The 22,953-nt window shown below is 36.3% G+C and overlaps 1 protein-coding gene across 3 annotated transcripts in view; it reads left to right on the top strand.

Moving 5' to 3' along the window:
* LOC117335921 (nucleolar protein dao-5-like) overlaps window positions 1–19,519 on the top strand; it is a 54,458-nt gene extending 34,939 nt beyond the window's left edge. For all 3 annotated transcript variants that reach the window (XM_033896204.1, XM_033896203.1, XM_033896205.1), the window contains exons 3-4: window positions 3,234–7,150; window positions 15,253–19,519. In XM_033896204.1, coding sequence (XP_033752095.1) covers window positions 3,249–7,150; window positions 15,253–15,289 — 3,939 coding nt within the window. In that variant the 5' untranslated portion in view covers window positions 3,234–3,248 and the 3' untranslated portion in view covers window positions 15,290–19,519. The remainder of the gene's footprint in view (window positions 1–3,233; window positions 7,151–15,252) is intronic.
* The last annotated feature ends 3,434 nt before the right edge of the window (window positions 19,520–22,953 follow it).

The following is a 22,953-nucleotide window of genomic DNA, read 5'->3' as shown; positions in this document are numbered from 1 at the left end:
TGACAGGTAAAGCATTGTGATATATACAGGTAGTAACTGACAGGTAAAGCATTGTGATATATACAGGTAGTAACTGACAGGTAAAGCATTGTGATATATAAAGGTAGTAACTGACAGGTAAAGCATTGTGATATATAAAGGTGTAGTAACTGACAGGTAAAGCATTGTGATATATACAGGTAGTAACTGACAGGTAAAGCATTGTGATATTTACAGGTAGTAACTGACAGGTAAAGCATTGTGATATATACAGGTAGTAACTGACAGGTAAAGCATTGTGATATATACAGGTAGTAACTGACAGGTAAAGCATTGTGATGTATAAGGTTGTAACTGACAGGTAAATCATTGTGATATATACAGGTAGTAACTGACAGGTAAAGCATTGTGATGTATAAAGGTGTAGTAACTGACAGGTAAAGCATTGTGATATATAAAGGTGTAGTAACTGACAGGTAAAGCATTGTGATGTATACAGGTAGTAACTGACAGGTAAAGCATTGTGATATATACAGGTAGTAACTGACAGGTAAAGCATTGTGATGTATAAGGTTGTAACTGACAGGTAAATCATTGTGATATATACAGGTAGTAACTGACAGGTAAAGCATTGTGATGTATAAAGGTGTAGTAACTGACAGGTAAAGCATTGTGATATATAAAGGTGTAGTAACTGACAGGTAAAGCATTGTGATGTATAAAGGTAGTAACTTTGACTGAAGGCACTGTCATTGAGCTTGTTAAATACAGTGTAAAAATGTCATAACAACGGACCTCTCTAATCTCACAGAATAATATAATAATATATTGTAATCTGGCTCAAAGGTTTTGTTAATGTTCCTTTACTTTACAGAAATTCTTTAACTTTGAATTTTGCAGATGAAAACATTATTTGTTTAAGGGGAAAATTGTAAAGAAATCTCTTTAAATTCGTTAATGTTTTCAAATAAGATTTTAAGTTAAGTAATATTCTTAAGTTGATTAAGGAATATTGATGAAACTCTGGTCAGATACAACAAAAATCATGATTTTATCATAGATGTACCATTTGTGAATACACATTTTACACCAACAAGCTAAAGTTCAGTTTACCCTGTACATTGTATATGGATTAACATTCTATGGACAAGAAGTTTGGACCTTCTGCTGTGTAAGCACTTTTCATATCGTCAATGTAGATGATTGACTAACATGTAAAAATTAATACAAACAGGTTTATATGTATTAAGTTTCAAGGCCTTCAACTTAAAAGCCTTAAATTAAATAGGAAACTGGCAGATTTAAATAGCAAAACTTTGAAAGAAAAATTTAGAAGTCATTGATGTATAGCAAGATAGAAATGCTGACAGGTTTACCGGAATGACCCGACAATCTGAATGGTGTGCTAGTCTCTCGAGTCAAAACTATGTCAAGGAATTATGGACCTATCACAAACCACACATGCATATTGTTATCAATAAGTCTTTATGTAGACTTTATTGAAAAATTCTATTAAACTTGTGGAAACTAAAACGTCTTTTCTCTGACTGAGTTTCATTGTCCAAGGAATTATTTGATAAAGGAGGACTATAATGCCGTCTACTGAGAGATAAGAGGTATATTGAAAAGAAAAAACAGTCCAGACGATAAATCAACCATTGTCTTCTCGAAATTTAAGTTAAGTTCATTTTTTCGTTCAAAGTGTAGAAGGAAAACTTACAAATATAAATAAATGATAGATGTAAGTCATTGTTATACATATTCCCTTACTGTACAAGTTTGGTGGTAGTAGGGGGGGGGGGGGGGTTAGTATATTAGGGTAACTAATAAAAAACGAGGGTTTAAAAGTTTAAAGTGAGCAAAGATATATGTACCAACAGAATACGTACTATAAAATAGTTTTGTCATTATTCTTTTTTATTTAACTCCTTTTTTAAATTTGAGAACAAACTTAAACCACCTCTATAACATTGCAATATTTATAAGTTAAGAATATTCAAATCAGACTTCACAATCCATACTCAGTGAGATATATTCATGAATGGATTTATTTTATTTTTATTTTCCGTGGGATATAATCTTAATCTTAAACATGATGTTACTGTACAAACATGGTTGGTAGGTTTGTGTGACAGAGGGGGTCTGGTATAAACATCATTTAATTGGTGCTGTGGAGAATAGGTAGAGACACTAATCTCTGTAAATCTTATCTCTCATGCGTTTGAAGTGATAGGAAATAATGAAAAGCTTTCAAAGCATAAAACCGATACTGATGTATTTAGGTGTGGTTTACTTTATATAGATCAGACTACCTGGTACTTCAGTCCCAACACTGGTGATCTCTATTGTCCTTTCATAGGGATTCTAACTCAGGAACAACTCCATTTAAAAAGAGATGTCCTTAATGTGTCTGAACATTGTAATTAGATGATAATGTGTTAGATTCAACACTTCAGAGTGAGTGTTTGGTCCTGACATTTAGAAGCTGGTGTTCATATTGCCATGTTAAGGAGCTAAGCTGTTATTAGATAAAGATTTGAAATTAAAACTGCTCTCAACTCTTTAAGTATACAGAACTAAATTTCAGAGAAATTTCAAGAATGAAAAATAAAATTGTTAGAAAATAATGATATTGAGTTTTTTTTGTTTTTTTTTATCTTTAGGGTTTTTACAATGGCAACAGTAATTAACAATGCCATGAAAGCCCCTGTTGTATTAATTGTATTAATGTGTTCCTTATTTTGTCCTATGAATTACACTGAATGACTAGATATATATAGACGTAGAGCTCATGTTCCACTTCAAACACCTGAGATTCTCCAAAAGAAAGGCTGGATGACACGCAAACTAAAACCTGCTTTTGTTTATTTTATACAATTGACACTATTTGGCGTGACAGATAAGAGTTAAATTTGTCAGAAAGTTCAAACTGACACAACCTGCCCCCCTCATTCCCATGGTCCCACTGTCTGTCCTCAGTCAGTTCATTAGGGAACATAAAACTCTGTCTCCATTCCAAGGACTGAGGTTTTAGTCATTTCATTTAAAAAATTTTATTATCTGGAAAAATATTTATTTATGTTTGTACATGTATTGAACATGAAACTGATGACCAAACAAAACAATCTCATGATCGACCTTTCCAATTGTCAGTCCTAATAGCATTATGAATTTTGAAATAAATTTTGATTGAACCAGCATTATTTGCTAATAAACATTAATAGATATTAAACATTTCTTTACATCTTTTTCAGACTTGAGGTACCAGGATGGGCCAACAACAGTCTCAGACGGCCAGTAGGGAGCCAGTGGTGCGGCGACCACCTTCACGGCCTACAGCTCCACCTAGTGCCCGACCGGTCAGTGATCTTGGCCCTAAGGGACCCAGTTACAACAACCCTGTAAACAAAGTACTCCCTGCAGTGCTACCAACAAAGCACCAGCTACGCCCAGTGTCTCAGGAAATGAGTAAGATCATTCCAAACTACAAAGATATCTACGCATACGACGATGACGACGATGACGACAACGATAGTCTGGAAACTAACCATGTGATGGACCATGAACTGAGTAATGGGAAAATGCCGCATAGTAATGGCAGTATTCCTAATGGCAAAATGGCTCATTCTGAAACGGGAAGTGTAGCTAGTGACAGTAGTTCATCTGGACGAACACAAAGTGTTTCTTTTGATCCTGCAAGGAAGTACAAAGTTCATCGACGCCAACAGTCAGCAACATCTAGTCTGTACAGTCGAGAGAACACCATTGAGGAAGAATCAAAAGAAAGCCTGGAATTGCGCGGAAAGCTAGATTCAATGTCTACATCATGTCCTCAGGTGTCTATCCCAGTCAGGAGTACATTTGAAATGGACTCGTCACTTAACATGACCTACGCCCAGTTGGCAGAGGCTAGGCGCAATAAGACTCTATCAATGATAGAACAAAAAACTGGTAAACGGATAGAAGATCTCAGTAATGATCTATCTGAACACACCAGTCGCCCCGTCACTAACTTGGTTCGGTCTAATTCAGCCAAGTCCACAAAGAGTATGGATGCTCTAGATGGACGAAAGAAGAAACAAAGAGCACCAGCTCCTCCTGTGAATCGCCCTCCTGCCCCTCCTGCTCCAGTTACCTCTAAATCTGCCCCCTCAACTCCACGAGGACCAATCCGATCGATGTCCCAGCAAGTACCCAAACGGCCAGCTAATCCGCCTCCTGTTTACAATCGGGGTTATTCGGTACAATTTGAACCCCCAGCTGATTATGACATGGAGGACATCTCTATTCCTCCTCCTCCACCTCTGCAGGGCATTCTTAAAACCAGCAAGTCCTATCCCAAGCCTAGGTCCAACAATGTTGAATATGTAGACAGTAATGGAACAGAAAACAATGATAGGCAAATGAAGGAGAGAAAACCACCATCACGAACAAACAGTCAGAGGGTTCCCCCTATTGTGGCCCCAATACGCCAGGAGGACCCTCTGCTGCTGGAGATACAGAGACTGGCAGAGAAGAAGGCAGCAAGAAGACAGATGTCCGAAGAAAATGAAAAAGAAAAGCAACGAGTAGCTGAGGAAGAGCGAGAAAAGGCGATAAAGGCAGAGGAGGAAAAAATAAAGCAGAAAGCTGCAGAGAAAGAGTTGGTTGCAATGAAAGAAAAGGCAGCTGATCATGAAAAGTCAAACACAACTGGTGCTTCCAAGGACACTGAACCTAATTTAGTCTTTTTGAGTGGCAGTGTCAAACCTCCTCTACAGAAACAGGATGCTGTTGAGGAGGGGTTAAAGGTACCTCCTCCCCCTCCTCCCCCAGAAATGAGTGCTCCTACCCCCAACTCCACACCAGGGACAACATTGGAAAGAAAGCCTTCCACAACATCCTCATCCAGTTCTGCGGACAGTGCAATGCGACGCCTAAGCTCCTTATTACAGCATGACATTAAGATTGCTGCACAAGCAAAGGCCACTAAAATTGTCAAGAAATCTACAAAAGTGAAAGAGAAGCCCAAGGATCCTGCTGAGGTGTTCAGAGAGCAGCTGGCTAAGGCTGCATCTGACCGCGAAAAGAGGAGCAAGACGGAGATGAGTATCGACGAGTTGATGAAGAAGAAACGTGAGGAGGAAAACAATGTACCAGTAACCGGTAAAGTAGTAGAAAAGGAGACTGGAAAACAAAATGTGTTCACGTCAGACAAACTTGTGATGAAGAAGCAAGAGAGTAATAATGTCAAAAAGCCGAAAGAAGTTCTCACACTTGACTTAGATACAAATGAATATTCAAAACCAAGGTTTGAGAAAAAGTCCAAGAAAAAGGAAAGTAAAGTTATTGAGAGTAATGGTTCTCTGGCTAAGAATTCCCGCCAGCGTCCTCCGGAGTCCGAACCTGAGGATGAGGAGGTGGACGAGGTGAATGATGTTCGGAACTCTAGTATATACACACGAGAAGACTGGACACCATGTGATGATCTAGACTCGGATGACAATCTCTCTGATAAAGATCAAATGGTGACATCACGTGGGTATGTTCAGGGCTTCAAGTCTACCATTGTACCAAACAAGGTCAATGATCTCAAGATTAAAGAAAAGAAGGGCAAGGGCAAGGAGAACAAATACACAAAACGAAACTCAGAAATGGGAACTGATGATCGGAGAAAGTATGATAGCATCAAGAGATTCAAAAAAACTGTTCATAAAAGTGTCAGAAATGCATTTGGATCCATCAGCAAAGCCGGGGGAAAGATCCTTAACAGACAAAAATCTGAAGACTTAGAGGTAATGAATGAACCACCACCTCCTCCACCTAATTGGAAGCTGAGGAGTTCTGTTTCGGCTCCACAGGGCATGAATCAGAATTTGGAATCGGAGCAGGCATTAAAATATATGGTACCTCACGGCTTCAGTGACCATAACTCTGATTCTTCTGATGATGAGGATTATGGAAAGATGCGTGTGAATTTTGGACCAGAGGTGGATCAAACAGATGAAGATGAGGACAGTGAAAAAGAAGAGATACATCAGATGAAGCGAGCTGGTGTTGCTTATATTGGCAAGAAAGGTCAGATCGTTGTCCTTCCAGAATATGAAAATGTTTCAACAGGAAAGGACAGAAAAAATACTGGTGAATTTGAAGGTCATGCACCAAAAATTTACCAGAAAAAGAAAAAATTTACATTTGATGACACGGTGCGTAAGAAGGAAAGGCTAAAACGAGAGGAGATGCTGAAGGAGGAAGTTAAAAGGGAGGAAGGAAAGCGTGAGGAAGAGCGACTCAAGGGGGAGGTGAAGGAAAAGGAGATGGAAAGAGTGCGTGAAATGGAAGCTCGGGAACGACTCCAAAGGCTTGAAACACAAGCTCAAATACAGCAGCAGTTGCTGCAACAACAACAGATGGGTATCTTATCTGCCCCACCCCTACCCCCTCCAGCTGGGTTCCAACAGGGCTACAATGCTTCCGTGGACTATTCCCAGCTACTATCCCAGTCAAACCTTCCACAGTCGGGCTTCAACATACCTTTTGGCTCACAGCCCATGTTTTCGGCCCCAATGTACTCGGGTATGCCCAACATGTCCCTGGAGGATTTTTCGCAGTACATGAGAATGATGGGCATGCAGGGTTCTGCACCAAACCCACAGCAACAGTATGCCTTCATGTTAAACAGTGTCAACCTGGCCAATCAGGGTGGGTTTGACAGAATGCAAGGTGGTGGTCTACTTCACATGCTTGGGCACCAGGACAGTGCTAAATATTTCAAAACTTCCTCTCAGGAGTATTTAGATAGTGACAGGAACCAAGTGTTCAATAACTGGGTCGGTCCTACCAAACAGCCTGCCTCCAAGGCAACTGTTGTACCCACACCTCAAATAGTGCAATCGTCTGGTGGTATGACAGTTAGTTCAAACTCTGTAACGGTCAGTGGGCCTCGTGTGTCCACTCATAGTGGTGGTCAGATAAGGACAAACATTATGGTTAACGATGATGAGTCGGATACATCTGATGGTCTATCGCCACAGAACGCTGCCTTGGCCTCAGCAGCTGCTGCAACGACCAATGAAGGTCCCACCATTATTAGCGGGTTTGGTGGTGATGGGGGCCATCGGACCAAGATCTCTGTGAGCGGGTTGCATAACCAGCGAGGCTGTAACAGACAGACAAGCTTCTCCTCGGTCAGGTATGTGTTATATACTACGTAACAGTTAATTATCCGGTTCGGGATATTGTAATTTGATGATACATTGTTACTTATACAGCTATCCATTCTTTCATCATTGTGAGTTTAGTCTAAAAGTAGTAACCTTGCTTCAGTCGTCTCATTTAAAATTTTTCTCTTATCTGCATTTTTACCCGAAATCAATGTTACATCTGAGATATTGTTAGCTCATAAACATTGTACCTCATACAGAAAAATCTCCAAGAGGAAAAAATCCCCCAAGAACCATTGCGTACCTATATTGTAGTATGACTAATGGTACACTAATTAATAAATAATGTCACCTGTACAAAAAGACTGCATTCTATATTGAGATGTTGACAATATTACCAGTCCCCATAAATAAACTCTGTATTCCCCTGACATATGACCTTTACATCTAACAATAGATTATCATAATGTATAAAGCAAGTTTCAAAATGTTTAAAAGTTAATTTTTTCAGAATTGTTCTTTAACTATTAACACAGTGGGCTGTAAAACTTCATGAATAAAGGATGTAAGTCTATTGAGTTTCCCCGGAAGTCAAAGTGATATTGTGTTTTCCATAGCTATAGTGTGAGATACAGGCCATTTGTTCTATTTGTAAGGTCTGTTTGGGGATATTTTAGGAATAAATTACAACTAAATGTCCTCCAAAAAACACAAGCTTTTGACAACAGATTTTAGCTTGACCTTGAAAGGTGAATCATGTTTATGTTTTTTTGAGGTTTAAGATGACCTTCATTTGGAGCTTTGTGTAGTGTAAAGCCTTAGCTGGGTATTGATTACACTACACCAAAGAAAAAGGGGCGTGTGAAAAAGTTTATATGTAGAGTCCATCATCAGCCAACTCTACAAGTGTGAGATTTACAAAACTGTTGACTGTTGTCCAAACATTAAATCTAAGATTGACAAAACCATTGACCATTGTCCAACCTTAAATCTAGAATTGACAAGACTTTTGACCATTGTCCAAACATTAAATCTAAGATTGACAACACCATTGACCATTGCCCAACCTTAAATCTAAGATTGACAAGACTTTTGACCATTGTCCGAATCTAAGTCTAACATAAGCAAGACTTTCGACAGTTGTCCAAATCCTAAGTCTAAAATTGACAAGACCATTGACCATTGTCCAAACTTGAGTTATGATCATCAGTAAATATGTCTAAACATGTAGTACTTTAAAACAGAAAATTTAGATTTGAGTGAAAATTATTCAATATGTGTGTAGATTCTATTAAGTAGTAAATAAAATAAAGACATTTCAATTTTAAAGTACTTTTAAACCTATTCAATTATTTTATATAATTTGTGTTTGTCTAAAGATAACCTCATCCATGTCGAAATTAACTTTAATTTGAAGTAATTTTATAAGTAAAAAGTATCCATGCCTATCAAGCTTTCACACGATCCAACGTATTAGTTGTCAGTGTGAGAGCTACGTACCTGTAGAAAAGGAGCAGGTTTAAATAACAAGCGTTACATTTAAATGGACACTCCATTTACTTTACAAAATTAAATATTAATGTGCATGTTGTATTTACCACACGACATCCTTCCTGATCGGGGCAAATGATACCTTTGTTCAGTCGGAAACTAGACCCTTGTTAAAATCAGGGAATGGCAAAAATTGAAGGGCACACAAGCATTTAGCTGGGTTGTGTATTGAAGGGGTGAGAGGGCAAAGGAGTGCTTGAAAATTCTCTACCTGGTGAAATACAATCGTCTATGCCTGTCATAACTAATCATGATTAGTCAGCTTGACAGTTTTACTGACAGAATTTTTTTTTTTCTAGACTTTATAATTTCTGTAATATTCCTGTTCTTCATCAAGTATTCAAAAATGCACTTTTAACTCCTTTAAATTGACTGAATTTTGTTGGCATCATATATTAGTTTTGGTATCATGTTAGTGTTTGTATCATAACAGTGTTGGCGTCATGATAGCCTATTTGATCTAATCAGCACAATATGTAATTACATAAAACACAAGTGGGATGTGTTTAATAAATCCTTTTGCAAGGAGAAGTTTCCAATGAAATCAGGATTAAAATAAAAGATAGATTGCTTTCCTAATTTTGTTGGTTCAGACTTTGGGTAACAGACTTAACATTGGCAATAGCAGATAAGCAGCACAACGAGAAATGTGCAATTTTTGGGGGCATGATGAATACGGTAATTGATAAACATTATCTCACATATGTTATGTTGATTTTATATGGGTTTTTCTGTGAACAATTCATATAAAAATTTCCACATTTTTGATAAATAGAAAATCCAAATTATAACCATAAAAATATACCTATCATGCTTTGAAGTAGTGTACCAGACCCACATTCCCCTAAATCCACATAACGTCATCAATTTACCCATTCGTCTGCGTGTATAGGGACCCTATTCCCTAAAATCATTGTACCGAAAAGTTAATAGGTACATGTACGTCACCATAACCCCTATTTATCTACCAGCTCGGGTATGTACTTACGTCAAATATCCAGTGACTTTGTTCACTTCTGTTCCAATTACTGGTTAGCATGATCTTTACACTACATGTCCGTGTTGTACTTCTATAGAGAATGCTCTTTTAGCTCGAAATTGGGATAAAGTCCAGGGGAGATGTGCTATATACCCCCCATCTCCCCGTTGGACTTCTGTAGAGAAAGCTTTTTTAGCTCTCTGGCATTAAGTCAAGGGGGTGGGGGTGGGTGGGGGGGTGGGGGGGTGTTATGCTATATATCCCCCCCTCCCCCCGTTAGACTTCTGTAGAGAACGCTTTTTTAGCTCATCAGGACAAAGTCTAGGGGAGATATACTATATACCCCCTCGACATCATCTGTTGACAGCTATGTTGAAGTTTTAAAAAAATTGTTGTGTCAATACTAATAAGGATACAGCATGGGTAATTAACAAGAAGATTTCTTTTGCTGAAAGCTAAGGCTGACTTTGATTGTGACCTACTTTCAAAAACTTTAACCTTGGCCACTGTATGTCAACCATACGAGATAGGGCTTTTGTATTTGACATACGTTTTCCTTGTGACAAGAGCTTTACATTGGTACTACATGTACATTTGCAGACCTGATGACCTTGACCATGACCTTTGACCTACTTTAAAAAAATTCTTAATTTGAATTTCAACGCACTCGGCAAGCTATATTTCTTCCGACAACTTTGATTATGAATCAGATAATAAGGAAAAAATGGAAATTTTTAATATGTAGTCAGATGTTTTGATAAAAAATTTACCATCAGCTGAGATAGCACATTCTGGAAATACAATGAAGACCCAGATTTTTGTGTTTCTTTGCATTTCCTTGGTTTATTACAGATTTAAGAACATGAAGTTTGTTTTGATTATATTTAAGTTTGTATAACTACCCATCCTATGTGTATATGTCAGTGTTAAAGAGGGACAAATTCACACATTGATGACATAAAACCTGTAGAAAATCTTGTTCTATAGTAATGCACACCTTACTCCCATTCAATTTCTGAATCTAATATTTTGTAGTTGTTGTTGTCCCCTGAAGTAGGCCAGTGTAAACTTGTAGAACAGAAGTGCACGTGATAAAATTCTTGTCTAAAACCTGTCTACAAAAAGTCTTTTTGCTACAGTGATCTAGTAAATAATCAAATGTCATTTAAGAGAAATTTGTATGTATTTTTATCTACACTGTTTGCCATGCTGTATAAGGTAATACATTATTGCATATTAAAAATTCTATGCAGCTAAAAATAAACTAAATATTTCTGAAAGTGGTTGAGGAAAAACTCGTTAGTCTACCTGTCTGTGAGGGTGTACCTGTAATTGTTGTATAGAATGTCATCTGAAGCTGTTTAGGTGTTTTAGCCTCTCCTTACCGTACTTCTCGGGAGAGTCTCGAGGAGTTGCCTGTACTGGGTATAGACGATAAGATCTGGTGACATTCTAGGCCAGAATTTGTGTGTTCATGCATGTTTTTTCAACAATTCTTTTATCAGTGATATATCTAAAAAGAATTTAATTGGCTTTCCCCCCCCCCCCCCCCCCCCCCCCTAAAATGTAACATAGAATGTAAGAATTTTTCAATTGTTTCACCAATGATTTTTGTCACAAAGACTTACATCAGTACAATCTATATGTTATCACAAATGAAATATTGATATTAGTTTAAAATGTCATTTGTCAAATGAATGTGTCACTGTAACTGGAATTTTAAAATTATAAAATGTTTAATTACGTTTAACAAAGCACATGTAGGTGTTTACACCGTATATATCCTGGGTGTTTGTTTTATCTCTGTAATAATGGACTATAATAGTAGTAAAATTCTGGTGATTTTTTCCTCCAATTTTCATTATCAATAAAGATGTACATTTGTTGTAATATATGTATACAGGTTTTTCCTCTCAGTCAACTTAACCTTTATAACATTTAACTTCATTTAAAATCCATTCTGACCAAATAAACCTCTGTAAAGGATCCCTACGTAACATATAAACCTTGCTTAGGATCTGTACTGACCACCTAGACCTTTATAAGGATCAGTACTGACCACCTAGACCTTTATAAATGTCAGTACTGACCACCTAGACCTTTATAAGGATCAGTACTGACCACCTAGACCTTTATAAATGTCAGTACTGACCACCTAGACCTTTATAAGGATCAGTACTGACCACCTAGACCTTTATAAATGTCAGTACTGACCACCTAGACCTTTATAAGGATCAGTACTGACCACCTAGACCTTTATAAGGTCAGTACTGACCACCAAGACCTTTATAAGGTCAGTACTGACCACCAAGACCTTTATAAGGTCAGTACTGACCACCAAGACCTTTATAAATGTCAGTACTGACCACCTAGACCTTTATAAGGTCAGTACTGACCACCTAGACCTTTATAAGGTCAGTACTGACCACCTAGACCTTTATAAGGTCAGTACTGACCACCTAGACCTTTATAAGGTCAGTACTGACCACCTAGACCTTTATAAGGTCAGTACTGACCACCTAGACCTTTATAAGGTCAGTACTGACCACCTAGACCTTTATAAATGTCAGTACTGACCACCTAGACCTTTATAAATGTCAGTACTGACCACCTAGACCTTTATAAGGTCAGTACTGACCACCTAGACCTTTATAAGGTCAGTACTGACCACCTTGACCTTTATAAGGTCAGTACTGACCACCAAGACCTTTATAAATGTCAGTACTGACCACCTAGACCTTTATAAGGTCAGTACTGACCACCAAGACCTTTATAAATGTCAGTACTGACCACCAAGACCTTTATAAGGTCAGTACTGACCACCAAGACCTTTATAAATGTCAGTACTGACCACCTAGACCTTTATAAGGTCAGTACTGACCACCAAGACCTTTATAAATGTCAGTACTGACCACCTAGACCTTTATAAGGATCAGTACTGACCACCTAGACCTTTATAAATGTCAGTACTGACCACCTAGACCTTTATAAGGTCAGTACTGACCACCTAGACCTTTATAAGGATCAGTACTGACCACCTAGACCTTTATAAGGATCAGTACTGACCACCTAGACCTTTATAAGGATCAGTACTGACCACCTAGACCTTTATAAGGATCAGTACTGACCACCTAGACCTTTATAAATGTCAGTACTGACCACCTAGACCTTTATAAGGTCAGTACTGACCACCTAGACCTTTATAAGGTCAGTACTGACCACCAAGACCTTTATAAATGTCAGTACTGACCACCTAGACCTTTATAAGGTCAGTACTGACCACCTAGACCTTTATAAGGTCAGTACTGACCACCAAGACCTTAATAAATGTCAGTACTGACCACCTAGACCTTTATAAATGTCAGTACTGACCACCTAGACCTTTATAAGGATCAGTACTGACCACCTAGACCTTTATAAATGTCAGTACTGACCACCTAGACCTTTATAAGGTCAGTACTGACCACCTAGACCTTTATAAGGTCAGTACTGACCACCAAGACCTTTATAAATGTCAGTACTGACCACCTAGACCTTTATAAGGTCAGTACTGACCACCTAGACCTTTATAAGGTCAGTACTGACCACCAAGACCTTAATAAATGTCAGTACTGACCACCTAGACCTTTATAAATGTCAGTACTGACCACCTAGACCTTTATAAGGATCAGTACTGACCACCTAGACCTTTATAAATGTCAGTACTGACCACCTAGACCTTTATAAGGTCAGTACTGACCACCTAGACCTTTATAAGGTCAGTACTGACCACCAAGACCTTTATAAATGTCAGTACTGACCACCTAGACCTTTATAAGGTCAGTACTGACCACCTAGACCTTTATAAGGTCAGTACTGACCACCAAGACCTTTATAAATGTCAGTACTGACCACCTAGACCTTTATAAGGATCAGTACTGACCACCTAGACCTTTATAAATGTCAGTACTGACCACCTAGACCTTTATAAATGTCAGTACTGACCACCTAGACCTTTATAAATGTCAGTACTGACCACCTAGACCTTTATAAGGTCAGTACTGACCACCTAGACCTTTATAAATGTCAGTACTGACCACCTAGACCTTTATAAATGTCAGTACTGACCACCTAGACCTTTATAAGGTCAGTACTGACCACCTAGACCTTTATAAATGTCAGTACTGACCACCTAGACCTTTATAAGGTCAGTACTGACCACCTAGACCTTTATAAGGTCAGTACTGACCACCTAGACCTTTATAAATGTCAGTACTGACCACCTAGACCTTTATAAATGTCAGTACTGACCACCTAGACCTTTATAAGGTCAGTACTGACCACCTAGACCTTTATAAGGTCAGTACTGACCACCTAGACCTTTATAAATGTCAGTACTGACCACCTAGACCTTTATAAGGTCAGTACTGACCACCTAGACCTTTATAAATGTCAGTACTGACCACCTAGACCTTTATAAATGTCAGTACTGACCACCTAGACCTTTATAAGGATCAGTACTGACCACCTAGACCTTTATAAGGATCAGTACTGACCACCTAGACCTTTATAAGGTCAGTATTGACCACCTAGACCTTTATTAGGATCGATACTGACCACCTAGACCTTTATAAGGTCAGTACTGACCACCTAGACCTTTATAAGGTCAGTACTGACCACCTAGACCTTTATAAGGATCGATACTGACCACCTAGACCTCAGTACTGACCACCTAGACCTTTATAAGGATAGTACTGACCACCTTGACCTTTATAAGGTCAGTACTGACCACCTTGACCTTTATAAGGATCGGTACCGACCACCTTGTCCTTTATAAGGATCGGTACTGACCACCTAGACCTTTATAAGGTCAGTACTGACCACCTAGACCTTTATGAGGATCGATACTGACCACCTAGACCTTTATAAGGTCAGTACTGACCACCTAGACCTTTATAAGGTCAGTACTGACCACCTAGACCTTTATAAATGTCAGTACTGACCACCTAGACCTTTATAAGGTCAGTACTGACCACCTAGACCTTTATAAGGGTCAGTACTGACCAGCTAGACCTTTATAAGGTCTACTGACCACCTTGACCTTTATAAGGATCGGTACTGACCACAGACATTTGTTTGGATTGGTAATGAACATAAGAAACACTGACCTTTGTTAAAATTCCAACTGAACATGAAACTTCATTAAGATCCATTTCTGATCTTCATTTGAGATCTTTCGTCCCAGATGGTACCCAAATTCTTTTGTTAGGGTTAAGTGGAGACCAGTAAATTAAGTCTGTATGCAACAACATACAGTTATGTTAATTAGTTTTCTGCTTTACATTTGAATTGATAGATAGAATAGATTCTGAATAGTTCATCAGTTTCAATAAAGACTCCAGCGCAAAACTATTAAAATTATCTTACCAACTATATTTAAAATGTTGAATTGTCTCAGTTCCTGAAGTCGTCTGTAAATATTTCAGAGTTAAGAAGTAAACCTATTAGGATCTCTTGTATAAGAATAAAAAAAGACTATATTGTTAATATAATTATGTCAATAGAAATTTGTCGTATTGTACTTTCACGTATATTCCTGATTGTCCATGTTGTTTTTTACAGTTCCCAGCCCGGGAGTGAGACAAGTGCTGAGAGGTGATCTATGTCCTCGGTTGTTTTGTACATAAACTGACTATTCAGGAACCTCTCCATCCCAAAGTGACCATTGGTGAGTGGTCAGCCCCTGTGGAAAACCTAGCAGAATGACCTGCTCGCGTTTAACAGACCTAGTCACAAACTGACCACAACCCAATCAGGGGAGGTAAACAATGAAATTTCTATTCAGGGGAGATAATCCATGAAATTCAACATGAATACCAAGCTGCATGGTGATTCTCTATGTAGGACACTTACACACCACGGAGGTCCATGTATTTTGCTACGGATGGTATTTCAACAGAAGGTTATGGGAAAGATTCCGTAAAAAGACAGTAAATGGCACAATTTTGTCTGGACTTATGGAATGCATGTTTGAGAAGAAATTCGCTGTGTGAGTGGTGATTTATGGAAATGTTACAAAATACAATACACATTGTATATGGTATTGACCATTTATATACTGTGGATTAAGCTGTATAGCTGGTGCCTGCAGGAATCATTTCATTGGATATGTTGAAAGGTTCATGGATATTATATTTGAGGATGTACAGAAATATTCTATGAAATGTTCCATGTTAAGTTTACACATCTACTCTACTGTGTTCATGAGTGTCTTGACACAAGCCTGTCAAATGTGGGGAACAAAGGACTGCCACATTGACAGTGAACCCAAGAGAATTTAATTCCAGGTGCTAGAAACAGATGTTTTTGAGTGTGAAGAAAATGATCGTCATTCTGCTTGGAATTATAGTGCCAGAAATGTTGACAATGGCAGACAGTATTGGGTTTAGGGAGCTTGTTGACGAGTTGGCAGACTCTGTTATAAAATGAATAGTTAGTTTGTAGTTGTATGTATGAGAGAAATTACAACACCCTGTATATGAAAGAGGTTAATTAATTTCAGTTATTACTTTTTGTACAAAGATTCTGGTGTAAACTTCCATATTTTTTGGAAAGCACGATGAAAAAATATTGACTTTAATAAAGTTGTATAGAAGTGATTGTCTATATCACACACTGTCAAAATACAGATATCATCTCGGCCAAATATATATAACCTTTCTCATTATAGTTTGTCAGCAAACATGTAAATAAGTAGCAAATATCATTTGTTGACTCCATATTTACAAATACCGCATCACAATCTGAGTAAAACCAGATCTAATTTAATGAAACACAGCATACCAAGACTTACCGGTATCACAGGTGCCTGACTCGTTTTTTAAAATAATGACATATAAGAGTACATATAAATGAGATTTTATATGTACTCTTATATGTTATTATTTTATAAAACGAGTCAGGCACCAGTGCCATTATTAACTTAATCTGGCATTAATCAGAAAGGTCATTTTTTTTCCAATGTAAATGAAAAATGGAAATTTCTGAAAATAATTATAATACTGTAACTATACAGGTAATTTACTGGTTAAGTATAAACCTATAGACAGCTAATTAGAGATCTATTAGAAGTTCATTATTAAGTTTATAGCTGTGTCTGTCATCATCACGATCATTAAAAGAAAGTGCATTCATGGTGTCATTAACCTCACATTTTGTTTTGTATTCCTAATTTATCACACATTCTTAATAGACCTATTTATCTATCATCGTTAGAAATTATTATTTTTTACATAGATTATTTAACTCTGACAGTAAACAGTTTAGGTACATGTAGTGTAAGATGTAGCCATGTCTTATACAAACATATTGGCAATAATGGTATAACTTGTCTCTCACGTCCCTTACTATAATCATTTTTCAGTCCTCATTGTTTTGTTACTCGGATGATGTTTCTGATGTTATATATTACAGTACTTGATAACCTGTTGTAGTGTTACCTGTTTGTGACGGTTTATAGAATTTTCTGTATTTTTAACCAGATTCATATATATTTTTCTTTAGAAACAGCAGCTTTGAGATTTATTGGAAATTTGTTGTGGATTCATAGTGAAATATACCAGTCAAATTACGGTATGAAAATTGAAGAACATGTAACGGGCTAACTATTATAGACACATTAACTGGGTTTTAAATTTCAATTACAGTTTAATACCTTAATTCTTAACTTGATGATATTGCATATTCACTGACTTGTTAATTAACGTAAGATAACAAACAGACCTTTAAGATACTATAAAACGTATCCGTATAAGTATTGTCTAAAAGAATTGAACACTTGTGATAACATCTTACTGAAAATATTTTCTAGGTGATATCAGAATTATTCTGATAATGGTTTCGATTTTTCAGTTCTTGCAGAAAATCTGATGTTTGTGTAAAACATTCATTTTTGGTCCACATGGTTATATTAATGTACACAGAACAAGTTTACCTCGAAAGAAAATGGAGTGTTTGATAAGTTATAATACTTGTACATGGTGTTTCTCGCTAGCGAACATATTTCGGGAAGTTTTTTTCGTACAGGATCTGACATGAGATTCCATCTGATATAGAACTGACTCAGATGTAAATCAAGACTTCGTAAGAGAAAGATTTGTATCATAAGGTATACTGGCTAGCAGGAAACTTAAAAACCGAGAGAGATCTACCAAATGTGTCGTATACATCAAGAATCATTTTTGAAAACACACATTGGTCACATGTTTCCGAGTTATGTGGTTGGAGACTCCAGTTTTTCGAGTCAGATTTACCTGTAGGAGACTCCAGTTGTTTTTGATCAAATTTGATCACTTTACCACATAAAGCTATACATAGGTCAAATTAGTTGCAATTTTTTCAGATAGGGGTCACTGTAAACACTTGTTTTTGTGATTTGTATTACAGTTTCCCCAGAATGAAAAGTTAGAAAGGGATGACAAGGTTAGAACTAGTTATTGAAAACAAAATGTTCATCTGACTACGATAAAGGACCTCTTTGATGATCAGTATACCTTAATGTGCCCAGGTAAGGAAAATCCCTTAAAATTTTCCATATTATTGGATTTAAGGGGGAAAAATCTTAGTTATGGAAAGTTCCTTATATATAGTTTCATTTTTTTTCAAATTTCCTGAAGTTAAGGAACATTGATGAAACTATGGACTGGATATTTCGCTGAAGATTTAATGGTGAAGGTTTTCCAGGTTTAGTAAGATTACTAAATACACAAAATTACCAGAGTGATATTTACAGAGGGAAATTCACCTGCCACAATGAGACAAATCATGTGGATTCACAAGATTGGAAAACAAATTTTAGGATCCTGAAACCGTCACCTTTAGAAATATAATTATCTATCTCTTCCAGTAAGGCAGGGATGATGTAAACAGAACATTTCTTAAAAAAATATTTTGTTTGATTTACGCTTGAATACTCTTAAATCTCCAATAATTCAAGATGACTGGGGTAAATATCAATAGATTGTTGTTTAACAAGAAAGTCAGGTTTTCAGACTTACATCATGACTTTGTGATATTTTTGTTAACTTTGTATGTATACATTGTGACTTAACAAACTAGTTTATAATGGGCGATTCTTTTCCTGTAATTATGTATTTCATTCTGAATCTCAAAATTAAAATTTTGCATATATTTCAGTAAATTAACATAAACTTAAAAGCATGTCAATTAGGTCGTATGGTAAACATAATCCCACATTATGAAAATCTGTGATATATAGATATACAATGTGTATTCTATGCAAATGATATTAACTTGCCATTGATGTGTAAAGCTGTACCAGTTTAGATACAGGCACGCTTTTGTTCGGTTATGTTCTAAGTGGGAGTTTTGTGTGCTGTGATCCATTTGTTTGAGGATCATAATGACAATAACAACAAGCATAGATTTTTTTAGAACCTAGGAAAGTATATAGCCTCAGTTCCGGTCTGGATCATGTCTACATCAGAAAAATATTACAAAATTATATAAAGGTTAAAGTGTAATATTTGTCCTTGTTAAAATAAATGAATATACCTAGACTAATATCATCTATATATGATAAAATGTACTTCAAAATAATTGATTTAAATTTTAAAATAAATACATGTTAGATAAAACATAATGTGCAGATATTGTAAAATCTTGTATAACATTGTGAACATGGGATTAAGTTATAGACAAAATGAGTGGAGAACAAAGTTTTAATGAATGTGTTGTATGTAATGAAAGAAAATTCTATAATAAGTAGTTAATGTCACAAGTGCTTCATTTAACCAGGGAAACTGTTAACATCCATGTTTATAAACAGCCAAAGTGTCCTTTGAGAATTAAAGTCTTCCATTACTGAGTGTAAGAAAATTAATTGAACGAAAGAGAACAAGAGAGAATATTAGATTTCGTCCTGATTTGCTAAATCATTCCCCCATCCACTAGATTCTGATTAAATCATATACATTTTGGAACATTAACATTCTGAAATTTTCTTCTGAGACCAGAGCTCTGGGGAGGTGCATTGTTTATAGCCATGCAGATTGCTGGGGTTCATCTCCAATATTTCTCTTTAACAATAGTTTTGAAATTAAAGGGAAATCATGTTTTAATTTCATTATAAAATGTGCATATTTACATATCAGATCAGATCTGAAATCGCTGAAGTCAGATCATAGATAATATAAATATATAACAATAAGCTGAATATTAACTTAAAATGTGTTTTCTTTCTGTGATCACACAGATACACCTGCATGTAATGATAGAGTATGATTAGGGCAGGTTTTACTGAAAAGTTGTCATAAAACTGGGAAAGTGAACTTCATTATCTGAAAAGTTGTCATAAAACTTGGAAAGTGAACTTCATTATATCGAAAACTTGCGCAAAACTTGGAAAGTGAAATTTATTATAACAAAAAGTTTTTATAAAACTTTGAAAGCAAACTTGATTATAACGAAAAGTTGTTATGAGGGTATCTGTGACATACATGTTTATAAAGCATACTTTCTCATATTGATGGGAAATCTTTCTCTCTGTACTACTATAACATATTATTATTTGTATACAGTTTACGTTTACATTATATATTTGTTCCTATGATATATATATATATATAAATAATTTGTATTTATATAAAACAATAATTAATTGTTATCTTGTTTGTTTGTTGTCTTTTACTGATATCTGAATGTTCCTATAAGCTTACCAGGGTATCACGTAGCATATCTTGATGATATAAGAGTCATAAGACACCATCTCGAAAAAAAGATGCCATGTGGGTATTTACCTGGTAACTTTTTGCCCCTCCTCCATCATATCCTATAGGAGAGCCCATTTTAGTGCATGCTACTTTTAAATTAAATGGATACTGCACAAATATAACACTGACTTACAATAAAACCAACCAAACTCCACAGGGACCAGGTTTTCCCCGATTGGTTTACAGATTGCACATGTCCGATTTACATACATTACACAAGGAAGTCTAGCTGGAAGTCTGCTTTAGACAGGTGATCGTACAACACAAGTTAATTGTATGTACATGCATAGAAATGACCTGCTGTACATGTGTTTAGAATTAGTAATCTATATTTAAATCTTCTTCCCAGAAAGTCAGAAATATCCCTGGATACAAGTTGTGTGGTCGTTCCAGCATCCAAATTACCTGGATGTGGCTAATTAACTTGGTAATTCACCGATTATGAAGTTCTACATTCATATCATCACAAAAGATTGATCGCATGATATGAACAAGCATACATATATAGATATTAATGTACACAGGTAAAAATACCAGGGAGGTGTATATGGTATCACCGGATAAAGATATATATTTATACCATATGAATCTACCTGAATCATAATACGAGTGCCGACCTAGATAGGTTGTTCCGTGTATTGTTACACTGCGATGTACAAAGGTATAAAAACATGAAAGATTTTCACATTACTGGGCGATTCATTGGAGCAACAGCGGCCCCTTTGTGCCCCACCGCAGGGAACAGGGTACTTCTGGAGGATTTAAGGAGGATGATACGCTGTCTAAAATGGTTATATTCAAATGGTACAGAAAAGTCACTTTATGGATGGCAACCATAAAATCAATGATGGATTTTGTGGTTAAATATCAAGATTCTTATCTGCCTGAAATATAAAACCTAAAGTATGTGAAATTCACTGGGAAACCTAGGCCTGTCAATACCCTGTAAGAAGGGAGATAACTTTTGCTCTGCACAACAGAACGGTATACACTCAAATGCCAATTAGTGACAAGTTCGTGTATCAAGATGTATAAAATCATTAATGTACCATGAAATGTTCAATCAAAACACCGCTTTAGAAACTATGATTATAATGTAGAATGAAAAAACCATCTGATATGAAAAAATATTTATGACTGAAGGCAGTAGATGGAGAAATCCTATTTTCATATGTTGTGAAATGTGCCTTATAAATACTTATAACCAAAGGCATTGGGTCAGACTACAGATGGAGAAATCCTATTTTCATTTGTTGTGAGATGTGCCTATATATGGAGAAATACTTATAACCAAAGGCAGTGGGTCAGACTGCAGATGTTTTATTGGGTAATGTAGCATGGCAGAGTTTGAACATGTTCCAACTAGGAGGATTAGTGTAGAGTTCCAGTGTCATGGGGGTACATAGAGGTCACGCTAAACAGTCCCAAAGTATAAACCTCGTAAGCCTTGACACACAAATAATACAAAAGAATGTTAGGGTCCTCCTGATCAGATATCCTACAACACAGATCCTATGTCATACAGAATCCTCAAACTGACATAAGTACCATTTCATGTTTTTTTTTTTTAACTACACACTAAAATAAATGACTATAGTGTATCACATATTGAGGAAGTGTTAAAGCTCTAAACAAATATATCTTGATGAAAACTACTTTAAAAATATAGACAAGATATAAAGTCATGTAATAATATACCAGTTATGTCTGAAAAGGTCTGAAATATCTGTTAAGATGAACATCATGGCCGTTCCAAATTGAACCTCCACCTCTTCAGTGACTCATCGGTAGGGTAGCATATGGGATGTTAATGGATAAATTACTTCATTCTATAAAGACATTCTCTATGTATACGACTCAACAGTAAATGAATCATCAGGAGGCGATACATTAAAATATTAACACACCAATCAATTTATCAATATATAAAAACACATGAATTTGATAACCATCTTCCATTACTTTCCGAGAAATAATAATTATTTTCAAATGTTAAAATACAAGCTGTCAATTTATCAGCCACCATCTACTTATTCTGATGATTAAACTTGGAGACCAGAGGAAACCTAAATATATTTAACAAGGATCCACATTGTACTTCTTTGAGAAGATACAACCGTTCTCTAAGGACAGGCGATGAACAAAGGAAGAGGCACAGAGCCCACAATATGAAAATGATGAAGATTCAAAGAGCCCATTATATGAAAATGATGAAGATTCAAAGAGCCCACAATATGAAAATGATGAAGATTCAAAGAGCCCATCATATGAAAATGATGGAATAGAAAATGCCACGAGACTTTTTGTTAAAAATAGAAACTTTTATTTCATGTATATATATCTATATGTGTTCACATTTATACAAAATACCATTTAAACAAATCATTTAAAAACAATTTTAATGTACATATAAGCAATCTGCATTCATCTGTTAGTGTACTTTTCAACTGTACATGTTTTGTGAATGTACCATATATTTTCTGAAATCCATTATTTTTTGTATTCAATGAATTAGAATTCAATAATCCATTAA

Source organism: Pecten maximus, chromosome 10 (assembly GCF_902652985.1).
Source record: "Pecten maximus chromosome 10, xPecMax1.1, whole genome shotgun sequence".
NCBI classification, from domain to species: Eukaryota; Metazoa; Mollusca; class Bivalvia; order Pectinida; family Pectinidae; genus Pecten; species Pecten maximus.
The sequence above is the reverse complement of the archived record's forward strand: the minus strand, read 5'-3'. Positions and strand labels throughout refer to the sequence as shown.